Genomic DNA, 22,287 nt, shown 5'->3' on the forward strand with positions numbered 1-22,287 from the left:
TGCCGCACGTCACATACGCCGTTATTCTCTCCGGCTCGCCTACCTGCCTTTGGCTGAGGTTTTAAGAAGCACCAGAACTTTCTTTGTGGCCCATAGCAGGATGGATTAGACCGTCCAGGGCATGTCGTGTTAGTACAATAGAGAAACACTTTTAAGACTTTAAAGTCATGTAATACAATTCTAGGCTGGATCTTTCTTGTTAAAAAAAGTAGAATGGGAGTGATTGAAAGAGAAAAGGGCCAATATTTGACAACAGAAATCAGCATAACCTCCTAACAGCGGCAGTCATGGATGACTGCCCTTTGACCCGGGGAGATTATGTGGGATTTCAATGACAACAGCTGGAAGTGAGCATGTGAGAATAGAGAACACAGATCTGAGGCCTCCTACAAAAGACTGCACAATCCCTGCCCAGATCTGAGTGTTGATTAGAAATTGTTTCCTGGTCCTGGCTTAATAGAGTGTGATAATGAAAGTTTTGTTAACCCTTCACAATATGCAAAACCATTGGTAAATGATTTGCCATTTTGGTTTTTAGCTAAAAAGCCTGTATCTAGCAGACGGTAAAATTGTGAAGCGCTGCTAGTTTTCATGGGTGCGCTTCTGATAGCAGTGCTCAAGTTCAGCTCCGTTTCCATACAGTTTGTATAGTCTCGGTGGCCATTGGGAATCAACATCTGAAGGTGCTGGGAGGTGGCTGGGAGAAAGGACTCTCACGCCGTCACTAGGGAATCCACCCGACCCGCCACGATGGGCTTTCTCCAGAGGTGAATCAGAACAGAAATACACATGTAATGTCTCACCGCACATTGCCTTTCATGCTCACGGCATTTTAGAATCTAATAATAACAATGCCTAATTATTATTTCAATATGTATCATATTGAGCTCCAGAGTCTGGGTTGTAAATTAACAAACGTGGAGAAGAGCAAAGGTGGTATCAGGCTGGCTGTGTCACCAACAGTCTGATCCTGCATGGATCCACAGCAGCTTCAGCTCTTAGGAGATTCAGCTCATTTTGTATTTAAGTGCAGAGATAGTGGAATTAATGGCAACTTATTACCGCTAATGAACCGATCATAGATTGGAATCAATCACGTCAGGTTTTGTCCAAGTGGAGGGCACAAGGATAGTTCCTTTCTCTGGAAGACAAAGGTCTTCGTGAAACACTGAAAGCCCTTCAAGTTCATGTTAAGGACCTTGTGCAATGGAAACCATTCCAAGATCTAAGATGTGTGGTGTGGTTTTTCATTTCTGATGACTCCTAATATTTTAGGGTACTTTTTGGTACTCACGTGCGTGAGAAATCAGTTAAATACAGTTTTTTGATATAATGATAAAAATTCAGAATCTCCCTTTCTACCATATACCCAATTTGATAAATAAATTACATTAATACCGACAGGGGCCTATAGCTTGAAAAACAACAGATGTCTTAAATTAGCATATTTCTGTTTCAGGTCCTCAATCCAAAAAGCAAATATTAAAGAAAAGAAGAAAAATCATTATAAATGGTCATACTCATTTGGCAGCTTATAAAATAATGTGCCTCCTCAAAAGCCTTTCGAAGTAAATGAGATGAAATCTACCTTGCGATAATAATTCTGGAATATTTATGGCATCCAACAATAAAAAGAGTAATAAAAAGAAAAGCCTGCCTCCCTGAAAATAATAATATGAAGGAGTTATTTATCTTCATATTTTCATATCAACCCTGGTTACAAGAGCAATGACAGCTGTGATCTCCAAGGTCTGCGGTGATACTGCCAGTCCGGCTTCACAGTTCAAAGCATGACTCAGTGTCCAAATAAGCCCAAAGAAACCACCCCGTTTCCCTCAGCCTCCCAGGGATGCTGGTGGCATGTGCTGCTGCAGGGCGCTCCCCGGGCTGCCAGCCACGGGCACCCACCCACCCTCTCACGCTTGCAGGCGAATGATAAATACAGGCACTGGAGGGGGAGATACGAGAAGGTGGGTACTGCCGTCCCTGCTCCTTTCCCCCTGCAAGGGCTTTTTAAAATGAAAGCCCCAATGTCGCGAGCTAGGCATCGCATTAACCTCAGGACCCCCCAAGAGAGCTGAAAAACCTCCTAGAGAGAACAACGTAAGGATAATTTCTTTTTAGCTGGTCATTTTTTGATGCCAGCATCGTATTTCTGGTACAGCCTGAAAACATCGCTGTCTACAGCTCGTTTGTCTGGAGCAGATCGCACACGCTCCGTCAACTGTCCTCGCTCCTCTTACTCCTCCTCCTCAAGTATCAACTGAAATTTTGCCTCCTGAATTTTGTCCACTGACTTCTAGGAAGCTGCTGGCAGATGTAAGGGCTTGTAGGAGCCGATGCCGGGGATGCATGCCCTAAGCGTGACGTGTAGCCACGTTCTGGTCTTCACACCAGTGGAGCATGCCTCAGTACACACGGAGTTTACTTGGGTTTACACTACTTCAATTTAGAATTTAGCTACAGTATTAATGCCGTAAATATTATTGTTGATACTGTGTGAAGAACATCAGTGTGAAAATAAATGTAAGGATATTTAAAAACTGGTGTGGAATACTTAGGTATTCAGACTAATCATGGACTGAAATAAGCACATTTGTTTCAAATCCTGTTTATAGCACTGCAGCCCCTCCCTCCTTTAAATCTTCCTCTTAACCATAGTGATGTTTATTGAATACCTGTCATTTCTCCAGCAGCATGTGCCAACAGCGGCTCACCAGTGCCAGGCTGCATGAAAACCCTTCTGTCTCCTATTCTCCAAGGGGCTCCCTTAGATCAACTACTCACCATACCCAATACACTGAAACCCATAAATTTGCAGATACTGCAGTCAAAATTCTTAACAGGAAAGTGCACCCATTTTGCCCAGTGTAGCATACTGAAATATCACATGGTGAGAAGCATTTCTCACCATGTGTAAACTGTCAATTTGATTTGAAATTAAAATTTTTGATTAACATGAGCATTTCTGAGCCTCCCGCTGGCAGCAGCCCTATTGCTGAAAAGTGACATGATTTGTGACACACATGCTGTACAGAAGCCCCATGCCAGCAATTGTTAAACCCATTTTCATTCTGCTTTAATACGGTATGACACTCAGGAAAATAATTTTAATATTTAGGAGAAAGAGGGTAAGGGCTTAAGGACTGAAGTCCTTTATGGGTGTAAAGCAGGATTAGAGCAGCACGAAAAAACGGCACGGAGGTCTCCCCGTCTCACAAGTCATGTCTCTTTTCAGCAAAAGGAACCATCTGCAGGAGGCTAAGAAAGGTCCATGGTGAAGCACAAAGCCTTCTTTTAAATCCAGTTGATATTTCAAACACAGCATGAGGTACTTTCCACCTATGAATGCCGAGATGCTTGTGCATGGGGAAATGCTTGCAACTTCAATAATTAAACCCTCTCATACGGGAGGTAGGATTTTTTGGTTTCCACAGTGGTCTGTTATTTTTCCATGTTTATCATTTCCCCAGAAGTATCAGTGGTCACTGGAGATACTAATATTTATACGGTAAATTACTTATGAAAGAGGAAAGTTTTGTGACTATTAAGACTTCTAAGCCCAGGAATCTACCTCTTCATCAGGGTGGTGGGAAGATTTTTGTTAGTTTAAACAGCTACCAAGTGAACACAAGAAACGGGACACTTTTGTGGCGACAGATTTTAAGGCTATGATATACGCACGCAGAAGACAAAAGTTCACTGGGGATTTTTATAAACGTAAGCCTGTGTCACTGTTGCAAGCTGCTGACTCAACTGTGTCACCTGCGTATTTCTCAGAGTGGATCATTTTTTTTCCAGTAACATCATGTTCTGAGGAAGTTTATCATGAAACAAGTATCATGAACAGTCATTCTGAGCAGCAGAACAGCTTTGATAAGTGTCGACACGCATCTGACTTTTCTTTGAGCTCCTAACACTATTCATCACGTTAAACACTCAGCTCTGCTGGACTCTCTGTTCCTAGTAAACACAGAGAGATTTCTAATTGCCATAATACAGCAAGTTAAAAAAATGTAGTATTTTAAAAATAATTTTAGACGGTGAAATGAAACACCAGGATGATTCAGATGCCCTGGAAGTATTCAGTCCTGAACATAAAGCCGTGGGCTCATTTATGTTAATAACAGCGCTTGAGAATTCAATCTGCATGAAAAACACAGTCCTCAATAAAGCCATGATATATAGTTATTATAAGTACGCAGGTTCTTTTAAATAAGTCTTAAGTTTAAATAAGCGTTGTGTGTAAATATCTAGTTTTAATTAGTATATTGCCAAGAAATTATACAACTAGACTCAGCAATGCTGTAATTATTTTAGGATCAATAAAACCCTCCCTCAGCTGGTCGTAGCTAAGTGTACCCTCCAAGGTTACTCTGCAGACATGCTCGGAGCTGAACCAAGGGAGTCTGCAGCCCTGTGGACACAGAGTTAGAGGGCTATAAAAAGAGGTGTTGTTTTTTTTATTTTATTTGCACATTAGTTTATAGTTAATAATCCACGTATTCAGAGCACGTGGCAGGATTCTCTAGAAAAGCCCAGCATCCAGGAGAAGCCAGAGGGGCCAGGGTCAGGTGAGGGTGGGCAGCTCTCCCGCTCCGCTTTGCTGGGCGATACGGACACAAACTCTGGTGACTTCATCAGTGATTTTCTCTCATCCTCCCTTCCTAGCGGTGCTCTCTTTTCACACTGAGACATTTTTAAAAATCTGTGGCTGGACACCACAATAATGGAAGCTGTAGAAATATCTGCTGAAGATTAGAGAGCATAAATGTGATGCGAAAATAAGGATGCTGGGCATGGAAGCTAAGTCACAAGGATCAGCCAGCTCCACCTTTCCCCACGGGTTTTCCTCTCCCTTCAGAGCTGCTTCTTACACCTCCTCTGCTGACACCACTGGTGGGCAAACTTTAATTCACAATAAACCCCATGCAAATCATGTTATTCTATTTACCTATTGTCCTTTCCATTGTATTGCTTGGAGTTTTCTCTCCAGAAGACTGTTACTCCTCTATTCTTTGTACAGAACAATAATCTCCTAACATTGACAAATTTTAGTCCCAAGTAGGCTGATTTCCACTAGGTTTACATGTTAGTTATCCTTGTGGCTGGGGAGGGAAGAGACTTCCCACTAGTCACGGCACAACACCACACGTACAGTCTGTCCTTAACTGTCCACATTACCAGGCTCATGAAGTTCAGTCGGGACCACCCTTGGTGATCCCTGCATTGAAGATGGGGGAGTACCTCATGAGCTTTTCTCCTGCAGTGCCTGGGCTGTCTCACCTTGGGCAGCAGGGTACCAAGGCAAGTTTCTGGAATAAAGCTTTGATATACTGGTTGCAGAGAAGACAGAAAGGGACAGGTCTGGAAGGACGGTATTGCTTTTCCAGGGACATGTCAAGCTTACACAAGGCCTAGAGCACAAAACTTGATGCTTACGGATGCAGGTTAGGCCACTGTAGGCAAACACCACGTGTACAACTTGCAACTCCTGTCCAGATGGCAAAGTGACACCCAGTGCAGCATCACCCTCTCCATAGAGGCACTGCATACTGAGGGCTGGGAACTGAAGGGATTGTCCTCATTGCCTGCTAGCAGTGAACAAAGTGCCTCCACTGAGCACAGAATCTCTGGGTGGCCACCAAGGTCTGCACCAACTTCCCCTGAGTTATGTAGGACATGTCCGGAGAAGAACAAAAGGGTGGAGTGACTAGCAAAGGCACTGCTGAGTCTCCACAAGGAACATCTCACCCCCTCATCTGCCTCTGACTGACTCCACTGGGAGTGTGAAGACGCACGGGCAAAGTCCTGCACACCCCTATAAGAAACACAACCCTCCCACTGGGTGATCCAGTCTCTCCTGTCTCATAGCCCAGGCTCTGCCAGGTCTCTGCCTCCTCCAGGTATTGAGGAGGAAGCCCCGCAGTCTTATCGGCTGACTTCCCAAGGACTGATGCACTTGGGGTTAGGCAGGCAACTACGCTTACAGGCAGCGGTGGAGAACCCACAGTGTATTAGTGGATAATTCCCCCACCCAAGTCCCAAACTAGCAATGTAAGTCCAGTGGGTAGAGACTGCTGGATGTGGAGACCAGCAGCAGACCTCTGCATGATGACTGAGACTCTCTTTCTGTTTTATTCTAAGTTTGTGTTTTGTAGGGCAGGATGCCCTGTCTACATTCCTTTACAGACTAAGAATGGACATTTATTAACAAGTACTTGGGCGGACAGCCCAAAACTCTAGACTCCTGGCCTGGGACTGTACGACAGAGAGGGCCAGTGACCCCTATTTGTGTTTACTGTACTTCTACAGACACATGTTGGTGTGATAGGGGCATTCACTTTCTCAGGTTCAGGCCAAGGTCAGGCCAGAGCATGGACCGAATTTATTTTCTCTGTGTAATCTGCTCAGACTGTAGCCCAAAGAGGGCCTCCGAATTCACTAATTGTGAGTGTATTGTGAGGGATTCAAGATTAACAAAGTAAACAGAAGGGCCAGACAGGGACCTTCTTAGTCCTTCTCTAATTTCATGTGCTTATCCCATGCCTGGCAGATATGGTGGTTCCAGGGGATGTGCCTCAAGGAATTGAGATGACAACGGTGGGATGTCTCACCCCAGGAGGCTGCCTCCAGCAACTTGAACATAGTCCTGGTATAGTGGTGAGGACCTGAGATGAATCTGTTGCTAAAGGTTGGGTTGGTCAGCTGAGCCTGTGCAGTCCTCTTCCCATGGTAGAAAGCTTGCCTCTCTAGACCCTCTTACTCCTCCCCAGCAGTCACTCTTGTGTGGCACAGTGCGATACACAGAGACGCAGAAATGTGGCCGTGGGGTAGAGTCCCTATGTCAAATGCCCTATCTGCATATATTAGGGACAATCTGAAGATACCACAGGGGCTAGAACTTCAAATGTGGACCATGCTTAGCAGGCTGGCTCACCTAACCCGTGACAGCCATCAGGCTTGTTCTAACAGTACACTGCATGTAAACTGACTTTACATGAAAGGCAGATCTTTTGCTGATGAGTAGCAGTCAAGCAGGCAGAAAGAATGAAAATGGAAAAGGAATTCCACTCACAGGGCCCTTTACATTAAGCTAAAGCAACTCAGGTAAAAAGGAAACCTATCCATTATGGTTTATAATGCATAAACATCCATTTCTTCTCTGTTCCTTCTTTGCTTGCATTACTGAAATACAGAAAGAAAGGAGAAAATAATGATGGATGGATTTTGGAAGACTCAGAGTTCAACTCAGGATGGATGTGATCCCAACATTTCAGATTCTTATCTCATCGTCATAGGAATAGCTGAACCTCTCTTGTCTGCAAAATTAGGCAAGACATCCTGTGAGAATGGGTTCTTTTCACAGCAGTTTAGTCCCCAGACGCATAAAAGAATGAAAACAAGAAATGGAACAGAACATTTTTACTTTTGAATAACGGCTTCATTTGGGCAGTTTAGAACAAAACTTCACTGGAAGAGTTGAGGAGGAAGTTCTTGTTGCCAGTATGCCCATCCCTAGACACATTCTTCCACAGAGAACATAAACACTTCTGTAAAATGATAATTTATCTAAGAAACTCCCATTTTGTAGGAGTCGGGAGAAAAATAGAAAGGGAACAAAGTACACGTGGGCAGTAGATACACTGTCCACTCTTCTACCCTGAAGAAATCATTCAACCAAGTCAACATGTCCTGCTAGATCCACCTTTGCTCTTGCAGCAAACTCTTTCTTTGCCTACTCTGGTTTTTCAGGATGAGCAGGAGAAGGGTGGGTGACTTCCTCTAGCAGCAGAATCTCAGGTCCAGACCAACTGCAGCATTAACCTGAAACATACTGGTTTTAAACCTCCTTGAGGTTCAACAGAGAGAGATGAATTCCCAGAAGACCCAGTATCTCCACTGATTACAGAGGGAGAGTGAGGATTTTAGGTTCATAGCTGGTGCCTCATTTTAATGCCTAGTGTTAGGTGGGATGAAATCCAAGCCTTAGTCCATTTACCATGTTAGCATAGAGCTGAAAGAAAATTTGCTTTCCTCTCCGTATCTTGCCACAGGCAATCTCTCTTGACATGCCATGCTTCTCTATCCTTACATTTATATCCAGCTACTTTTTTTGCTTGTTTGTTTGTTTTTTAAATTCAGAAGACTGTAAAATACAAGTATTGCTGAGTTATCCTTGTGTTCCTGTCCTTCATCTGGTTCATTTGCAGGAGGGAATAATGATCTGTCTCCAAGGTAAATTCATTACCCGGCAGATAATGCCACAGTGTTTCTGCTGCCCATTTCACAGTAAGACATTCTTTTTCAATGATGTTGCATCTCTGTTCTCGTGGGAACAGTTTACGGCTGACATAGCAATAGTAGTAATAACAACTTACATTTATATTGTACACGGGATGATCTTTACTTCTTTCTCCTTCTAACAGTGGACGGCTCCCAGTACTACTGCAAATGCATCCTTCATGGCCATGACAGACAGAAATCTGGATTCACTAATCTGGCTGCCTCATTCCTCAGCTGTTTGCTCAGGTCGTCATATCCTTTCCAGCCCCTTTTATTATTGCTTTAAATTGAGCTGTGGGCCACTACCATACCACTGCTCTGAGCCTTCCCTCACAAAACTCTGTGGGGTTCCCCTCCTGTCTCAAAACCACAGCCACCTCAGTCCATCAAGCTGCTGTCCATCCTCTCCTGCTTCCCACCTCTTCCCTTCCTCCTGCAGCTCAAGCTATGGCATGCTCTGCTGTACGATAAAATTGGCTCCCCTCTGTATGGCATGGGGGACACGGCTAGCTCGCTGCATTCTGCTATTGGAAACTTCCTGAAAGCGAATTCCCTGATTTTTAAGGACTTTGAGATATAACATGTGGGAAAATTGCAGGTGGTCTGCACTGCAAAGCTGGTCAGGTGGGGACACCCTCCCAAACACCAGCAGGTTTTCAGATGGGGATGCAGCTGTCAAAGAGCCTTCTGTTACAGATAAGATTTTAAGAGTAAGGAACTGAAGTAGAAAAATAACAGGGACAGAGGTCTAGATTCTCTGCGAGTCAGTGTTACAAGCCACATAAGTATTCCTCCTTTATGATCGTAGTAGAAGAAATGCCAGCAAAGGGTTTAGCCCACTGCGGTCTGAAAGATGGTCTTGACATCCCTGTGCCTGACTAGTAGGAAACTGCTGGCCTGTACCCTGGCTCACTGCACCGCCAGAGCACCGCTTCTCCCTCTGCCACCCAGTGCTCCAGTGGACTGGGGCAGGGGAGGACTGCTGGGGGGTGACGTGGCAGTGAGCCCACGGGAGGGCACACCGCAGCCAGGGGTTGGTGTGCCGGCCATGCGTTCTGCAAAGGCCAGAGAGAGAGACGAAACCTATCCAAATCCCCAGTAGCAGCCCCATCATTTTCTTGTGCCTCCTTTTGCCAGGGACAGGAGCGAGGTGCCGGCTCCTCATCCGAGAGTGTGGCTTGCAGCGGATCCCCTTGCTTCAAGTACGAGTGAGGGAGGGTGGGAGGTAATGATTAGAGACACTCTAAAATGATTACATTAATTGAATCTTATGAAAATGGAAAACAATGGCAGCATGTAATAATAAAAACCCACTATAACCACATACATCTCTTGTTTACTAGTAAGTGCTTCACTGACTACAGATTTACTCTGGGGCACAGCAGGAAACTTTTCTCCTTTAAATTTAATCAGCTCTTTTTTGCCCTCACCGCCCCCCCCCCCCCCCCACCTTTCAGAGAAAAATACCAGCTATCAGATCAGTGTTTCCCATCCACTCCTAAGACTCCTCAGTGCAGTGCCTGGAGGTGATAGTGTGAACTCACTCAAGAATGTGAAGGCATTTTATAAATCATTTGGTTTCAGCAGGAGGGGGAGAAAGGGAGAAGGCAGAGGGATGATATAGTTTACAGCACATAACTCGGCAGTAACTCCCAACTGTCAAACTTCAGCATTTTCTTCAGTTGCAACAGTGGTTAACAAAAAAATGTTAAGACAGCAGACATGAAATGCACATAGTAAGCAGCACATTTAATCAACTGGCACCTTTCTACCACACCACCACCAAAATCTATCTGGACACTATCATAACCCAGAAAAAAAGTTGTATAGCTGAAGATACGGCACTGATGGGAGAAAAAGGAGCAGAAACGAATAGCATGAACTCCTGTAAACAACTTGTGGCTCCTTTTGTGTGCAAAATAACAATAGCAGAGTTAAAGGAGTATGTTTATAAGTGTGGCTTGCTTGCCTCACCTTCCTCCTGCCCCCTTTTGCCACGCTCACGAAGTTGCTCCTGGGAAAATATTTGTGAACCATTGCAAATAGTCTCCTTCTCACTTTCCAAGAAACGGATCTGGTATTTTTCCATTTCAGTCACACTAGGGCCAGGCTTCAGAAGGGATTTTATTCTCGCAGCTCTGCGAGAGTCACCCTAAACTTTCTTTCCATTTCCTATCTAGCAACTTTTGCAGTTAAAAAGTAGTATTTGCAATTAAAAAATAGTATCTGATTAGCTACAGAAGTGATGAGGCTTTTTCTGGGAGCCTGGTCTCCCCAAAGTGCCTTCCCTTGACAACAGCAATGGTCCGGCATACAGCTTTCAGGAGCTGTGCCTTGCTCTTCATGTGCCTTTCTTTGCTTATGTACACAACTTCAGATTTACAAAATTAAGGCTACTTAGAAAGCACCTGATTAACCCATGAATCTGCAGCATACGCAGATATATAGATTTCTTCTGAATGTACAAACCGAATATGAGTATGAAGGTTGGAATACATTTGAATGAAAATCACCTTGTACCTGTAAAACCAGGTATGATTCATCCAGGCACAATACCACACACAGAAACCAGAGGAAGGTGTGAACTAACAACATACATTTTCGTAGGGTATATATATATATTTGGAAAGGCCTAGAGTCAACAGAATACCTCCTGCGTTGGTCAGGAAGTCAGAACAAAAGAACACACGAGCGCGAGTGAGAAAGCACGATCCCTTATCGCAGCTCTCAGCAGTGGCCCCGTGCTACGCTGACATTCACGGCCGAATGAACCAAGCTCTGGCCGAAGCAGCAGAGGTCTAGGTGCCGACGGTCCCAAATACGGTGAAGTGTAAGCGAGTACGTAGGAGGAAAAACACGGTTTGTTACGAAGGTCCAGGCTGGCTGCGACTCGAATCGTGGGGGACCTCTGATGCTCTGGGTGGACTTGCTGAGCATCAGAAAGACGTTCCCCCTCGGCTGCCGGAGACAAGCAGTCTGCCACCCGCCAACATGCCACCGCCTCCACCTCAAGCGGGAGAGAAGGACGCTGCGGCCAGCCGGCAAACGCTGCCTTCAAGCCCCTTCTGTCTCCCGCAGCTCGCGCAGGGAGAGAGCCAGCGCTTCACCAGCTCATCTGCAGCGCACAGCTCCCGGCACACATTTTTAACTTCCAGTGGTTTGACCACAGAGGGCAAAATTTTGGCCAGGGAGTGCTTCCGATCACATGAGAGCAGCGGCGAGTCAGGCTGGATTTTGCTGTTGCGATCTCTGAGTGGAAGGCTCCCACTCACTTCAACAGCCGACTGGCACTGCTGCAAAGAGACACTACCTAAATAGATGTGAAGTAATGAATACTTCGGATAAGCGACTGATTTCAGAGTGTGCTTTTATCCACAGGCCCTGTATTTATAGTTCAAGCCTTTTCAATTAATACGCACACCCTAAAAGAATTAAACTACTAATTATCACATTTTACCGTGGTTCACAGAACTTTCATCAGATCTAGTAAATGAAATCACGAGTTCAGCAGAAGAAGCTTTACTGCGCCAAATTATGTCAAGGGTATATCATGTTGATAATAAAAGATCACTTGGTTAGAAGCCTAACCTAGAAGGTTGGGGAGGCGTAAAAAGTTCACATTTTGGATCATGCAGCTCTGGTGTGGGCGTTTTGTATTTTTTTTCTTGGTTATTGTGGAAGGCAATTTTCCTGCAAGTAAAATTTTCCCTTTGTCTTACATTACAGGCATTCGGAAATTCTTACATCGAAAGACAAATAGATAGGTTTGGGGTTTTGTTTTGCAAGTTAGGCCTTGGCATCGCCGTCTCTTCCCACTAATAAACTCCCCTCTCTACTGGACAGAAAATTAAAACGATGCCCATACCACAAATAATCATCTTTCCCTAAGTGCCCAGCTTCTTGGTGGGCAAGCATGGTATTCAAAAGCATCCTTCAGCCTGTGGTCTGCTCAGGCAGTAGCAATTACTCTGATGCAACTCAACTCTCAGCTGTTAATTAAACAGCAAGTCTCTCAAGAAGACGTACGAAGAAAAAAACGGTTGTAGCGAAAATTGGAGATTGCTCACAGCTCCAGCAGTCCTTCCCAGGACCCCAGGAGGACTGGCTAAAGTTAGCACCGAGGCACCTCTCAACATGCAAAGGTGGGACATGGGTAGAAGGGGCCAGCATGGGGCCAGCACCCTGCCATGGCTGCCTGCCCCCAGCCCCGTGCTGCAGCAGAGGAGGGGACAGCAACCGGGCACTGCTGCGGGGCAAAAAAAAAGCCTTGGCCCTGCAGATCAAGGGAGGGAAACTCACCTCGCTGAGGCATGGGAGCTTCCTAGGAGGGGGCTCCTGGCCAGCCCATTTCCAAGCCGCCCTCTAGATGGCCCTTGCTGTTATCTTGCAGATAAATGTATACGGAAAGGAATGGAACGGAGCAACAGAATAAAAATATATTTTGAAATGACTTAGAATAATCGCAGCTGTATTTATGCACCTTATCCACTGGGAAGGTTCATTGCCTTTTTACTGTACACACATATGGAGAAATAAAAATATATACTCTAGCCACATTTTTATTTCTCCTTTCCTTTGCAGCATTCAGCCACTCCAAGCGTAATGAACGTTTCATGTCTTTCAAGCACTGCTTTGTCATGCTATAAGCATTCATTTCATGCTTTGAATATTTCCTGTCATACTCGCCTTGGATGAATTTTTTGTGGGAATGCTTTGCTTGTGAAGGTTAATGGTTAGCAGCAGTGAAAACTGAAGTCCTCTGTCAATCCTCAAGTCTCAAACGCTGCAGGTCACTGATGAGAAAGGCTCTCCACTCGGCCAGAGCAGAGGCTGCAGAACTGACCCTGATTGACGACTGTGTATCTCGCCCAATTGACAGTCAACACCCTTCGCTGTTGCCATCACAGGATCCCCTCAAGAGAATGCCAGCTACTGATAAGCAGGCTAAATCCTGAGCCTAGCAGAGGACCCGCTAAATCCTGGAAATGTTGTAACCCTGCCTCACAATCTGGACCACAAAATCTTTTGACTTGGAGGGCGAATCTCAATGAAAATATGGTAATACAGGAAAAAATGGTGTTTTCTTTCCTAATTATTCAGATGCTTCTTCATGACGATCATGAAACTGGCTGGGAAATACAGCTGGATGCTGCAAAGTTTCAGTTCTAGACTATTATGATTAAAATACTGTACTTCTAGTTCTTGTTGTAATCTATCTGTAATGAAATAAGATGAAAAAAATGCAAGACTAAATCACACACAAGTTAAATTTATAACCAGACATATCTGCTTTTGTTTCCTTGGGAAACGCTGGCTCTCAGAACTGCCTACATGCACTCTCCCTCAGGGGGTGATGAAACACAGGTTGGACCTCATCAGACCTTCGTCAGCTGATGGGTCCTGTTAGGGTCAACAGCCGATTCTGTCCAGGCCGCAGGAAGGCAGAAGAGACCAGCCCCACAAGGGCTCCCCTGCTCGGCCAGAGCTTTCAAGCCTGGACAAAGTTGCCCATTGCTGTTCCCGGCAGACAACGTGATCCATAAGGGTGCAAATCCATTCAGAATTTGGTCCTGGCGAGTTACAAAGGTGCAAACAAGCTGACATCACCAGGAGCTTTGACTTCAGCGCCAGCTATGAGATTCCTTATTGAAAATGCTAAGGGCTTTTTTTTTTAATGCTTTTTCTGAAGCAAAGTTAATTTTAGATTAGTCCCTCAGGCTGTGATAACTCCTCAGTGTTGCTCTGTAAACAAGAGAGGAGAGTCTTCTTGCATTTATAAGATTCTGATGCAAATGATCCCATGAACAAGAACACTAATAAAAGCTGCTGTTACTGCATTACCCTGTTTGCAACTGTAACTGATAGAAAACTTTCTCTGCAAGGCTTGGTTATCTGCTGCAAATGAGGTGTTTCAGGAATGTCAGTCATTTGAGACGGTGTCCTTTCTAACAGTACCAGTTTCAGCATTGTGTGTTCAGAGAGCTGCTCATGCCTGTGCACTCCTCAGGAGGGAATTAAGGGGCCGATCCAAGGACACCTGATCCTCCAGACAACTCAAGTCCTGCTGCACTTGCAGCACCTCCTTGGTGAGTAAGTGTAAAGCTGGTTGGCATCAAGTTCAGTCACAACAGAGAGCCCGCAAGGCAGCTGGACTCCACCTGAAGTAGTGGAGATGGGAGGTTAGCTGTGGCCTGAGAAGAAGGGATGGCCTCGGAAGGCAGTACATGCCTACTAGTTAAAAATTTGGCTGTTGAAGGGATCGGCGGGTCTCTCAGCTACCGATTAACTTACAATGTAGTTGAGTGGTGGGGATAACCACAAAGAACAACTACATTTTCTGCCCCTCTCAGCTTGCGCAGTGAACTCTGCATTCGAGAAGAGTGCCTAACCCTCGGGCCAGGCGGGCACCACTTCCACTGGCTGAAGCTACCCCACTGCACGGAACAAGAATGCCAGGTTTGGGGACCAGACAGAAAGCATACAAAAGGGAGCTGGACTCTGCAGCCTGTTAGTTAAGGCAGAGAGGTCTTTCCACAAGCTGCTTTTGCATTTTACCAGGTTGTGCATAATCCCCTCCTTCCTTGCAGCCAAAGCTGCATTACGCCTGCCACGACCAGCCTTGCCTAGAGAAGAAGAAAAGGAAACTTTTCTTTGCATATGTTCCCACTATTGCCTTCTCTTTCCCGCACAGCTTGAGGACCAGAATTTCTTCCTTTATGTTTTTAGGCATGGAAAAGTCAGCATATACTTAAACATTTTTTTAAGGTTTAATACTCAAGTCCAGCCCTACTTAAGCAAAGAATTCACAGATGATATTTACAAGTCCAGTGTAATTACCGCAGGGTTGAAAAACGAGTTCTGTGAGTTACGGTACATCATTGTTTTTCTTTTTTCTTTTTTTTTAATGTTACAAAGAACAATGTGCCTTTCATTTCCTGCAGTGCTGTTAAGGTACTTGCAGCTCAAAGCAGCAAGAATACATTAAAACTAAAAAGCATTTGGTTTGGGCATTAAACATTTTTATTTTTTAGATAAATGCCTCTCCCTCTACAGAAATTGTTTGAGCAATGAATTTGGCACACATTTGTAATCAGCTGTAATAATGAATGCTGTCTTGCTTACTTGAAATGGGAGAATTTACCAACTTCTTTAAAAAGAATTTGCTAATCTACAATTAAAGTGGTGTGCTACCAACTTTGAATTATCAAATCACAATACCACATGCTCGAGAGACATCAGTTGTCTGTAGAAAATGACACAGCATTCTTCTGCTTTACACAGCACACTTCATGTGTACCTTTACGCTGCAGTTATTAATTCTCCAGGACTACCACATCAAACACAAACATTGCCTGGTGGATGTCTGACATCCATTTACTGACAGCAGTAACACAGCACTGTACCACAATTATTAACCAGTTTGTGCTACACCCTCCTTGCCTTTCTCCAGAGTTAAACTGCTAGAGCAGAGCAGGATTTCACTTTTAATATTCAATGAATCTCTGAAAGCTAGAATCACAAATATCCCCACTTTGCAGACAAAAAGACTGGAAAGTTTTCCTACAAAAGTTTAAAATAATCCTACTTACAAAAAGAAAATCTCTCCGATAGCCGTTTCCACGACTGAAAGAGAGAATAAAAGCCCTAGAGAGAGTCCACGGCAGTGCTGAGCTGGGAATTCAGTTGTTCCTGATCCCCAGGCATGCAGTCACTTCACTACATCAGACTAGCCATTTTGTCATCCTCAGTTCACTGAAAACTAGTTTGTTTATAAAATACAACACCAAACCAGTGCATTTAACAAGCTTTTAAAATCAATAACCTTTTTTTTTTGATTGGGTGAATTGCAAAATCTCTTTGCGGTGCCAACTGAAATGAAGCTTTTACATACCATTAGGCAACTACAAAAGTGGGGAATTTTCCACACGGGTGTTCCACCCAGCTGGTCAGAAAAAAACCTCATTTGAGCAAAATATCAGGACATCGGAACATGTTCCTGCCTTTCAAAAGAAGTTGCTGGTCTCTTTCATCATCCCTCCTGCAAATTTCCTCACCCACATAACAAACAGACAAATTCTGGGTTTGCTTCCTCTCCTCAAGAAGCTCTTTCCCATGCTAATGGACCTGAGAGACAGCAGCACCGTGCACACCATTCGGTTACACGTTAGCTTTACCCCTCGTTCCAGGACAAGACATCTGGACCTTGGACCATGGATGCACAAACGAGCCCTGCCTCACCTGCATGTTTGCTTTTCATGACCATTATGCTGGATCTCTCTCGAAAAAAAAAAATAAATAAAATTTCTGTAAATTTTTGCAGTAGTGATCAGGTAAGTGACTGCCTGAAAACTACTGTGGTCTAATGAAGGCTGAAGAAAAGGCTAGCGTTGGTGTTAAAGCCACCACTGAGAGCAGAAGATGTCACCATCTTCTCTCTCTGTGATGATTCTGCTCCAGAAAATGCAACTGTAAAGCCCACTAGAAAAAAGGAGTGGCTCTAAAAAAGAAAAGCTTTTTTTTTCCCATGAACTTCACTTTAATGAAGGTTAGACATAGAGGCTTTCCAAAATAACACATACAATTTAGAATGATAAATTAAAATCTGTAGTAGGAGGCCTTCTTTTTCAGGGCTGTATAGTTGACCCTTTTGAACCTACATTACTCAAGGTATGCAAAATATATGTGTATAATAAATAGCTCTAGAATTTATGGAGTGGAACAGAAAGGATATTAACAGGCAAGTAGAGAGGCTGTATAACCCTCACAAGGCTTTTAAAGATTTATTTTTTTTAAATGAAGGAATGCATGCATGTAAAAGGTAGTACTTAATCGATACACTCCTTTGTGCCTTTCAGAAACATGCAAGATTATCCCAAATCTGCCCTCAATCTGGTCAATCTGCTGTTAGCATCAATGGGAATAAGATTATTCGCAATACTATTTTTCTTTGATTTCAGAACAAAAATTCTCTCTGTGTGGGCTCATTCCCCCTCTCAGTAAAATCAATTACGAGACTCCCATTGACTCTGGAGGGATTTGGATCAGGCCCTGTGGAAGTGGGTCTACAGCAAGTGTAGAACAACGCAGTTAATATGATTTATTGTGTCCGTTTCTGTGCGTGCAGTTTTTCATTTTCTAAAGCCTGCAGTTTTGCTTTCATCCTCACGTTCAGTAGATAAGAGCTGCAGATCTGTGTTGATCTACACACTGGGTACACTGCAAGCTGGGGGTTGTGTGTGCTGAGAATGAGCTCAGCGTCTGCCCAGGGGGAGCAACCCCTTTAGGGCCAACAGACTGCATTAGATGCATTTGTAAAGAAAATCTCCCACACAGGCACAGCAAAAGGTGTGTAATCAGTTAGGAGGCTTCTGCTGTGGTGGGGAAAAATACCCTTTAGTAAAACCGAGAAAAAGAAAAATCCTTTTCCTGTTTATTAAAAAAAAAAGTACCTTTTGCAGGTCACCAGTAAAGTTCCAAGAATTCACTAAAAGCTTATTTTACAAGGAAGACTTAGGCCCCAAATCAGAGATATTTAATTTCACTAGGCTCTTACAGATTTTACATTATTAAACACCAACATTGCTGCTTTTCGGGGTGGTTGTTAAGTAACAGGCTTCCTTAAGACTAAGAAACTGCAGGGTAAGAAGAACTGTGGTTTAATAGCTGTGAAAGAATATTATCCAAACATGAAATAATAGCATGCTTGGTGCCTAATACATTCTAAATTAAAATATGATTTAATAAACATAGGCAACATATTCCCCACAAAAAAAAAAATAGCAGAATTGGCAGAACAAAAATCACAGTTTAGTCATTTCTTCTCTTAACCTCGCCATCCTTTGGCTACAAATTAGAATTTCTGTGAACAGGTTTGATAAGGGAAATTAGGCACTGTCTTTCAGAAACAACAGAAATGTTTTAGGATGGTATGTTTAGAGATGAGCAGCACAAAATCTATCAAAATATGAAACCTTTCATACTTCAATGGGAAGGAAATACAGGAACCCCCAAAGCCAAAATCTTCCCAGCCCAATGAGCCCCATGTTCTATGTCCTATGACATATGCTAGTATTTTAAAGTTTTTTTATGTACCTAAACCTCTTCTTCTTCCCTTAATTCTATCTGCTGTTTAAACCCTGATCCAAATGCAGTCCGGATGTGAATGCAGCCCTTCAACCTCACTCCCACTTGCAGCTTGTTTGGTTGCTAATAAAGTCCCCGAAACACACACTGAACATGTATACAGCTCCAGGGATTTGAGGCAAAAGCAGTTAGTTGCTCTGTGAAAGGGCAATCACAGTTGTATTATTTTAGATACAATATTTCTACATGAGATAGATTTGCATATCCCCCAAATGGTGACGGGTTTTAGAGACATAAGTCCTTCACACAAATTCTTTTCTGTGTACGCACAGTAGACCCCAGTACAGTGGATCCCCCATCAACATTTAGGTCTTATAAAAAAAAAATCTGGTTATGGATAAAAAAAGTCAAGAAAAACTATTAATAATAATCACTTTCACTTTTGGAGACAGTATTTCTAAGTCCTAAATATAAGCAGTAAAACAAAACTCAGTTGCTGATGGGCCAACAAAAATTGTTGAGGTCTACCTTACTTAAACACAAAAAGGAAGAGAAGCTGTTCCCTCATACACATACTTAGGCTTTCGCATACAGTCCCTACAGAAATTCACTATTATTGAACGAATTTTTTTCAGGCTGCTTTACAAAGCAAGCCATTGGTTCAGTAGAAGCTATTGCTTCTACTTTAAAACTATCCCAGTTCAAAGAGTATTAGTTTTCCCAAAAGTCACAGTCCTGCTGCTACTTCCACATAAGCTCACCTGAAACAATGATATTGCGACCATACGGAGAAGAAGGAGCAACAAGCTCTAGCTGAGCCTCCCTGACCTGCTTACCCATAGTATCTACAACCTTTAAAGCACGCCAGTGAAAAAATACAGACAACGCCGGTAGCACCTGTATCAGTCCCGCAGTGGGTACCTGCCGGAGCAGCCGGTACGTTTATAGGTGTGCAGTCCTGCCCTGAAACGGCAATGTTTAGGAGTGTTGCTGCTCAGTTTTGCTTAGCAGATTTTTGCAGTAGCGAACGGGTCGGCAGAAACATATTTCAAAGCAACCATTTTGTTTCGTGGGACTATCTGAGATCCTGCACTCTAAAATGATGGCTGGCTACATACCGAAAGTTAGGTACTTCAGTGTGTCATGTGAGAGCATCAATAAACAAAATGAAGTTAAAAGCACAGAGATAAAAATGAAAGCGATGAAGCACACACCCCTAGGGGGTCATGACTCACGGCCCAGGGATTGAAAGCCTTTGCTACGGTGGAATAAGGATAAGGGTTGCATACAGCAGGCTCTTTAATGGCATCTCCCTAATTAAAATAATTTTTAAAGGAAAAAAATGTCTCTCTTCAGGACTGGAGAAACAAATGCTACCTTAGATTAGTGAAACAGTAGCATTTTAACTATGAGGAGAGTACACAACCTATTTGTAGCTATCCCATGTCAATTATTCTGAATAATCTTTTTATATTAGACATAGGAAAAAAATCTTTATAAATATGGGCTGTTTTAATATCCCAAAGCAGGAGCAGCAGGTAAGAACTTACCATTTTCTGGCTGGTCCTTAATATCAGCTTCACTTGGCTGGCTGGGACTTTCAGATTGACTTGAATCTGAAAAACATAAAATACAGCCAAAAATTACAGGGTCTGCTGTGGAAAATAGATCAGAGGCGCCAGACTTCCTCAAAAGGCTGAGAGTACAAACTAAGGACAGGAGTGTTGCACTAGGACATGATAATGCAAAAGTCCTGTGCCTAGGTAATATTTTTGCTAGAAAAAAAAAAGGGAATCTTGTTTACGGCACTACACAGAGTGCTTGGTGTGTGTGTGTTAGAATAAATTAAGCTTTGAGAATCCTTCTTTTTAGAGAAGGCATATTTAAACTACTCTCCTACATGTTTTTTATAATGCAGCCTCTATGTTGTATACAAACCAGAGCCTTAATCCAACACATAGTAAAGTCTCAAAACATATTTTCAAGCAGGCTTATAAAGGTAACTAAGCAACACTACAAAGTCGGGGAGATTGTTGTCTACACATTTCTGGAACGAAATCTGCAAAACTGATAGAAGAGCTGATTTTCATCACAACTTTCACAGTGGTTACAGTACTATAAGATCACTGAAATGTACGGCGTTGTCCCTGATTTGCAGTGGTATAAATGAGACCAGATACTGGATGAACTGCTTTAGAACTTGTGCAAATAACGGGTCCTACAAACTCCCAGCTAACACTCTCCAACGAACACAATTTATTTGCCTAAAATAATAAAATGACCTATAAAAGGATATGTGTAAATAGAATTTTTTTGCATTTTTTACACATTATTAACTCTAGTTTATGTGAAGATGATCAGTCTTTCGTTCAAAAATTATTCTTAGTAGAAGCTTTAGTCAAATAGCATTTTCCTTCTTAATTATTTCTATCACTATGAATTGGGAAAAAAGGTCCCTTTTTACCTGTGTGGAAAAATATTTTTTTAAAAAATCCCTCAAATTACTTTTTTTGCAATAAGTACAAAAAGATTTCTCCCCATCCCCCCCTCCCCCCCGAAATTGTTCTGTAACTTATTGATCCCATTAAAAAAAGTTTTTGTTGTGAAACAAAACTTAGGAAATGAAACCACTTGCCACTGCATCAAAACCACCCTCAATCGTGGCAAACCTATTTTCTGACTTCACCTTGACTTTGCAGAGTTTAGAATTAGCTGTCTGAAATTTGACCACATTTCAGTGAGAAGTCAATGCAAGATCAAAAGGTCATGACACTTAACTGTGATTAAATTGAAAATCTTACTTCTATTGCAACAGAGTGATAACACCACCCCTTCTTTTTCTTTGAGGTATTAATAGCGCTGGAAGAAGCAGTACTACTAGTGACCTTGGGTCAAGCAATGCTAATTTATTGCTTTAAAAAGGTTCCTTGCTTTTAAGCAAATGAAGATTTTAATTACCGCAGAGCACTATAAAGAAAATGCCTATTTTAAATATTCAAATTTTTTTTTACCTGCTGACTGTATGCATTAGGTATCATTCAGAAGCTTAGAGGACAATCTTGTATAAATTAAAAACTACAAGTAAAAAAAAGTGCTCACGAAACAAATTTGGATAAATTTCAGAATATAAACATTCAGAATATTTAGCAAAGAAAGCTTCAGTCCAGATACTTCTATTTAAAATCAGTGAAATTCTCCTAAAAAGTGATATGTTTCCCATTGTGTCCAGAATCCATTTTCTCTCTTTTGTATTTATTATTTTTAATAATTTCTCCAGTGAAGCTCAGTGAAAAAAATTATTCTCACTTCTGCAATTTTGTTTTAAATATTGATCTTCTGAGTTATCTTTAACTGAAGCTCAAATCAGTGACAGCAGATAGACTACCGGGTAATATGCACAGTGCTGTTATATTCTGGACACTAGATTTTGGCAAGAGGTTTCACGTTTCCAATACCGCAAAGGTAGCAACAAAGGTAAAATATTAGGAATGTAAAATATTTAGTTAACATTCAAAGTCAACATTCAACGGATTTCATTTTACAGGGCAGGCATTAGGCTTTTGCTTATATTTTAGGTTTTTCTTTTCCTCCAGCAAGCCATAGTTCAACCAGCATTTGGGCTTTATGTTTAAAGTAGGGTCAGAATTCCACAAAAAATTTATATATTTGAAAAAGTTACTGCAGAAATATGGGACTCAAAGCATGTTTTCCTTGCAAAATTTTAAACGATCCGGCGAAGCAGCGAGAGGGACGAGGGCTCAGTGGCAGCCGCAGGAGCTGGGCTCGGTGCTGGCGCTCTCAGCCCCCAGCCTGGCACCTTCGCTCCCCAGCACAGCCCTGCAGCCGGTGGGCAGCAGACAGAGCGGGAGCTGCTCCTGGATTTTGAGAAACAAAGTACTTTTGTTTGTGTCGAGTGCT

General features: G+C 42.8%; 1 protein-coding gene across 9 annotated transcripts in view; it reads right to left on the reverse strand.

The window, feature by feature from the left end:
• NFIA (nuclear factor I A) overlaps window positions 1–22,287 on the reverse strand; it is a 251,359-nt gene that overhangs the window by 99,862 nt on the left and 129,210 nt on the right. For all 9 annotated transcript variants that reach the window (XM_049807204.1, XM_049807202.1, XM_049807203.1 and 6 more), the window contains exon 2: window positions 19,920–19,985. In XM_049807204.1, the coding sequence (XP_049663161.1) occupies window positions 19,920–19,985 (66 nt within the window). The remainder of the gene's footprint in view (window positions 1–19,919; window positions 19,986–22,287) is intronic.

This window comes from Accipiter gentilis, chromosome 8, assembly GCF_929443795.1.
Source record: "Accipiter gentilis chromosome 8, bAccGen1.1, whole genome shotgun sequence".
Classification (NCBI taxonomy): domain Eukaryota; kingdom Metazoa; phylum Chordata; class Aves; order Accipitriformes; family Accipitridae; genus Astur; species Astur gentilis.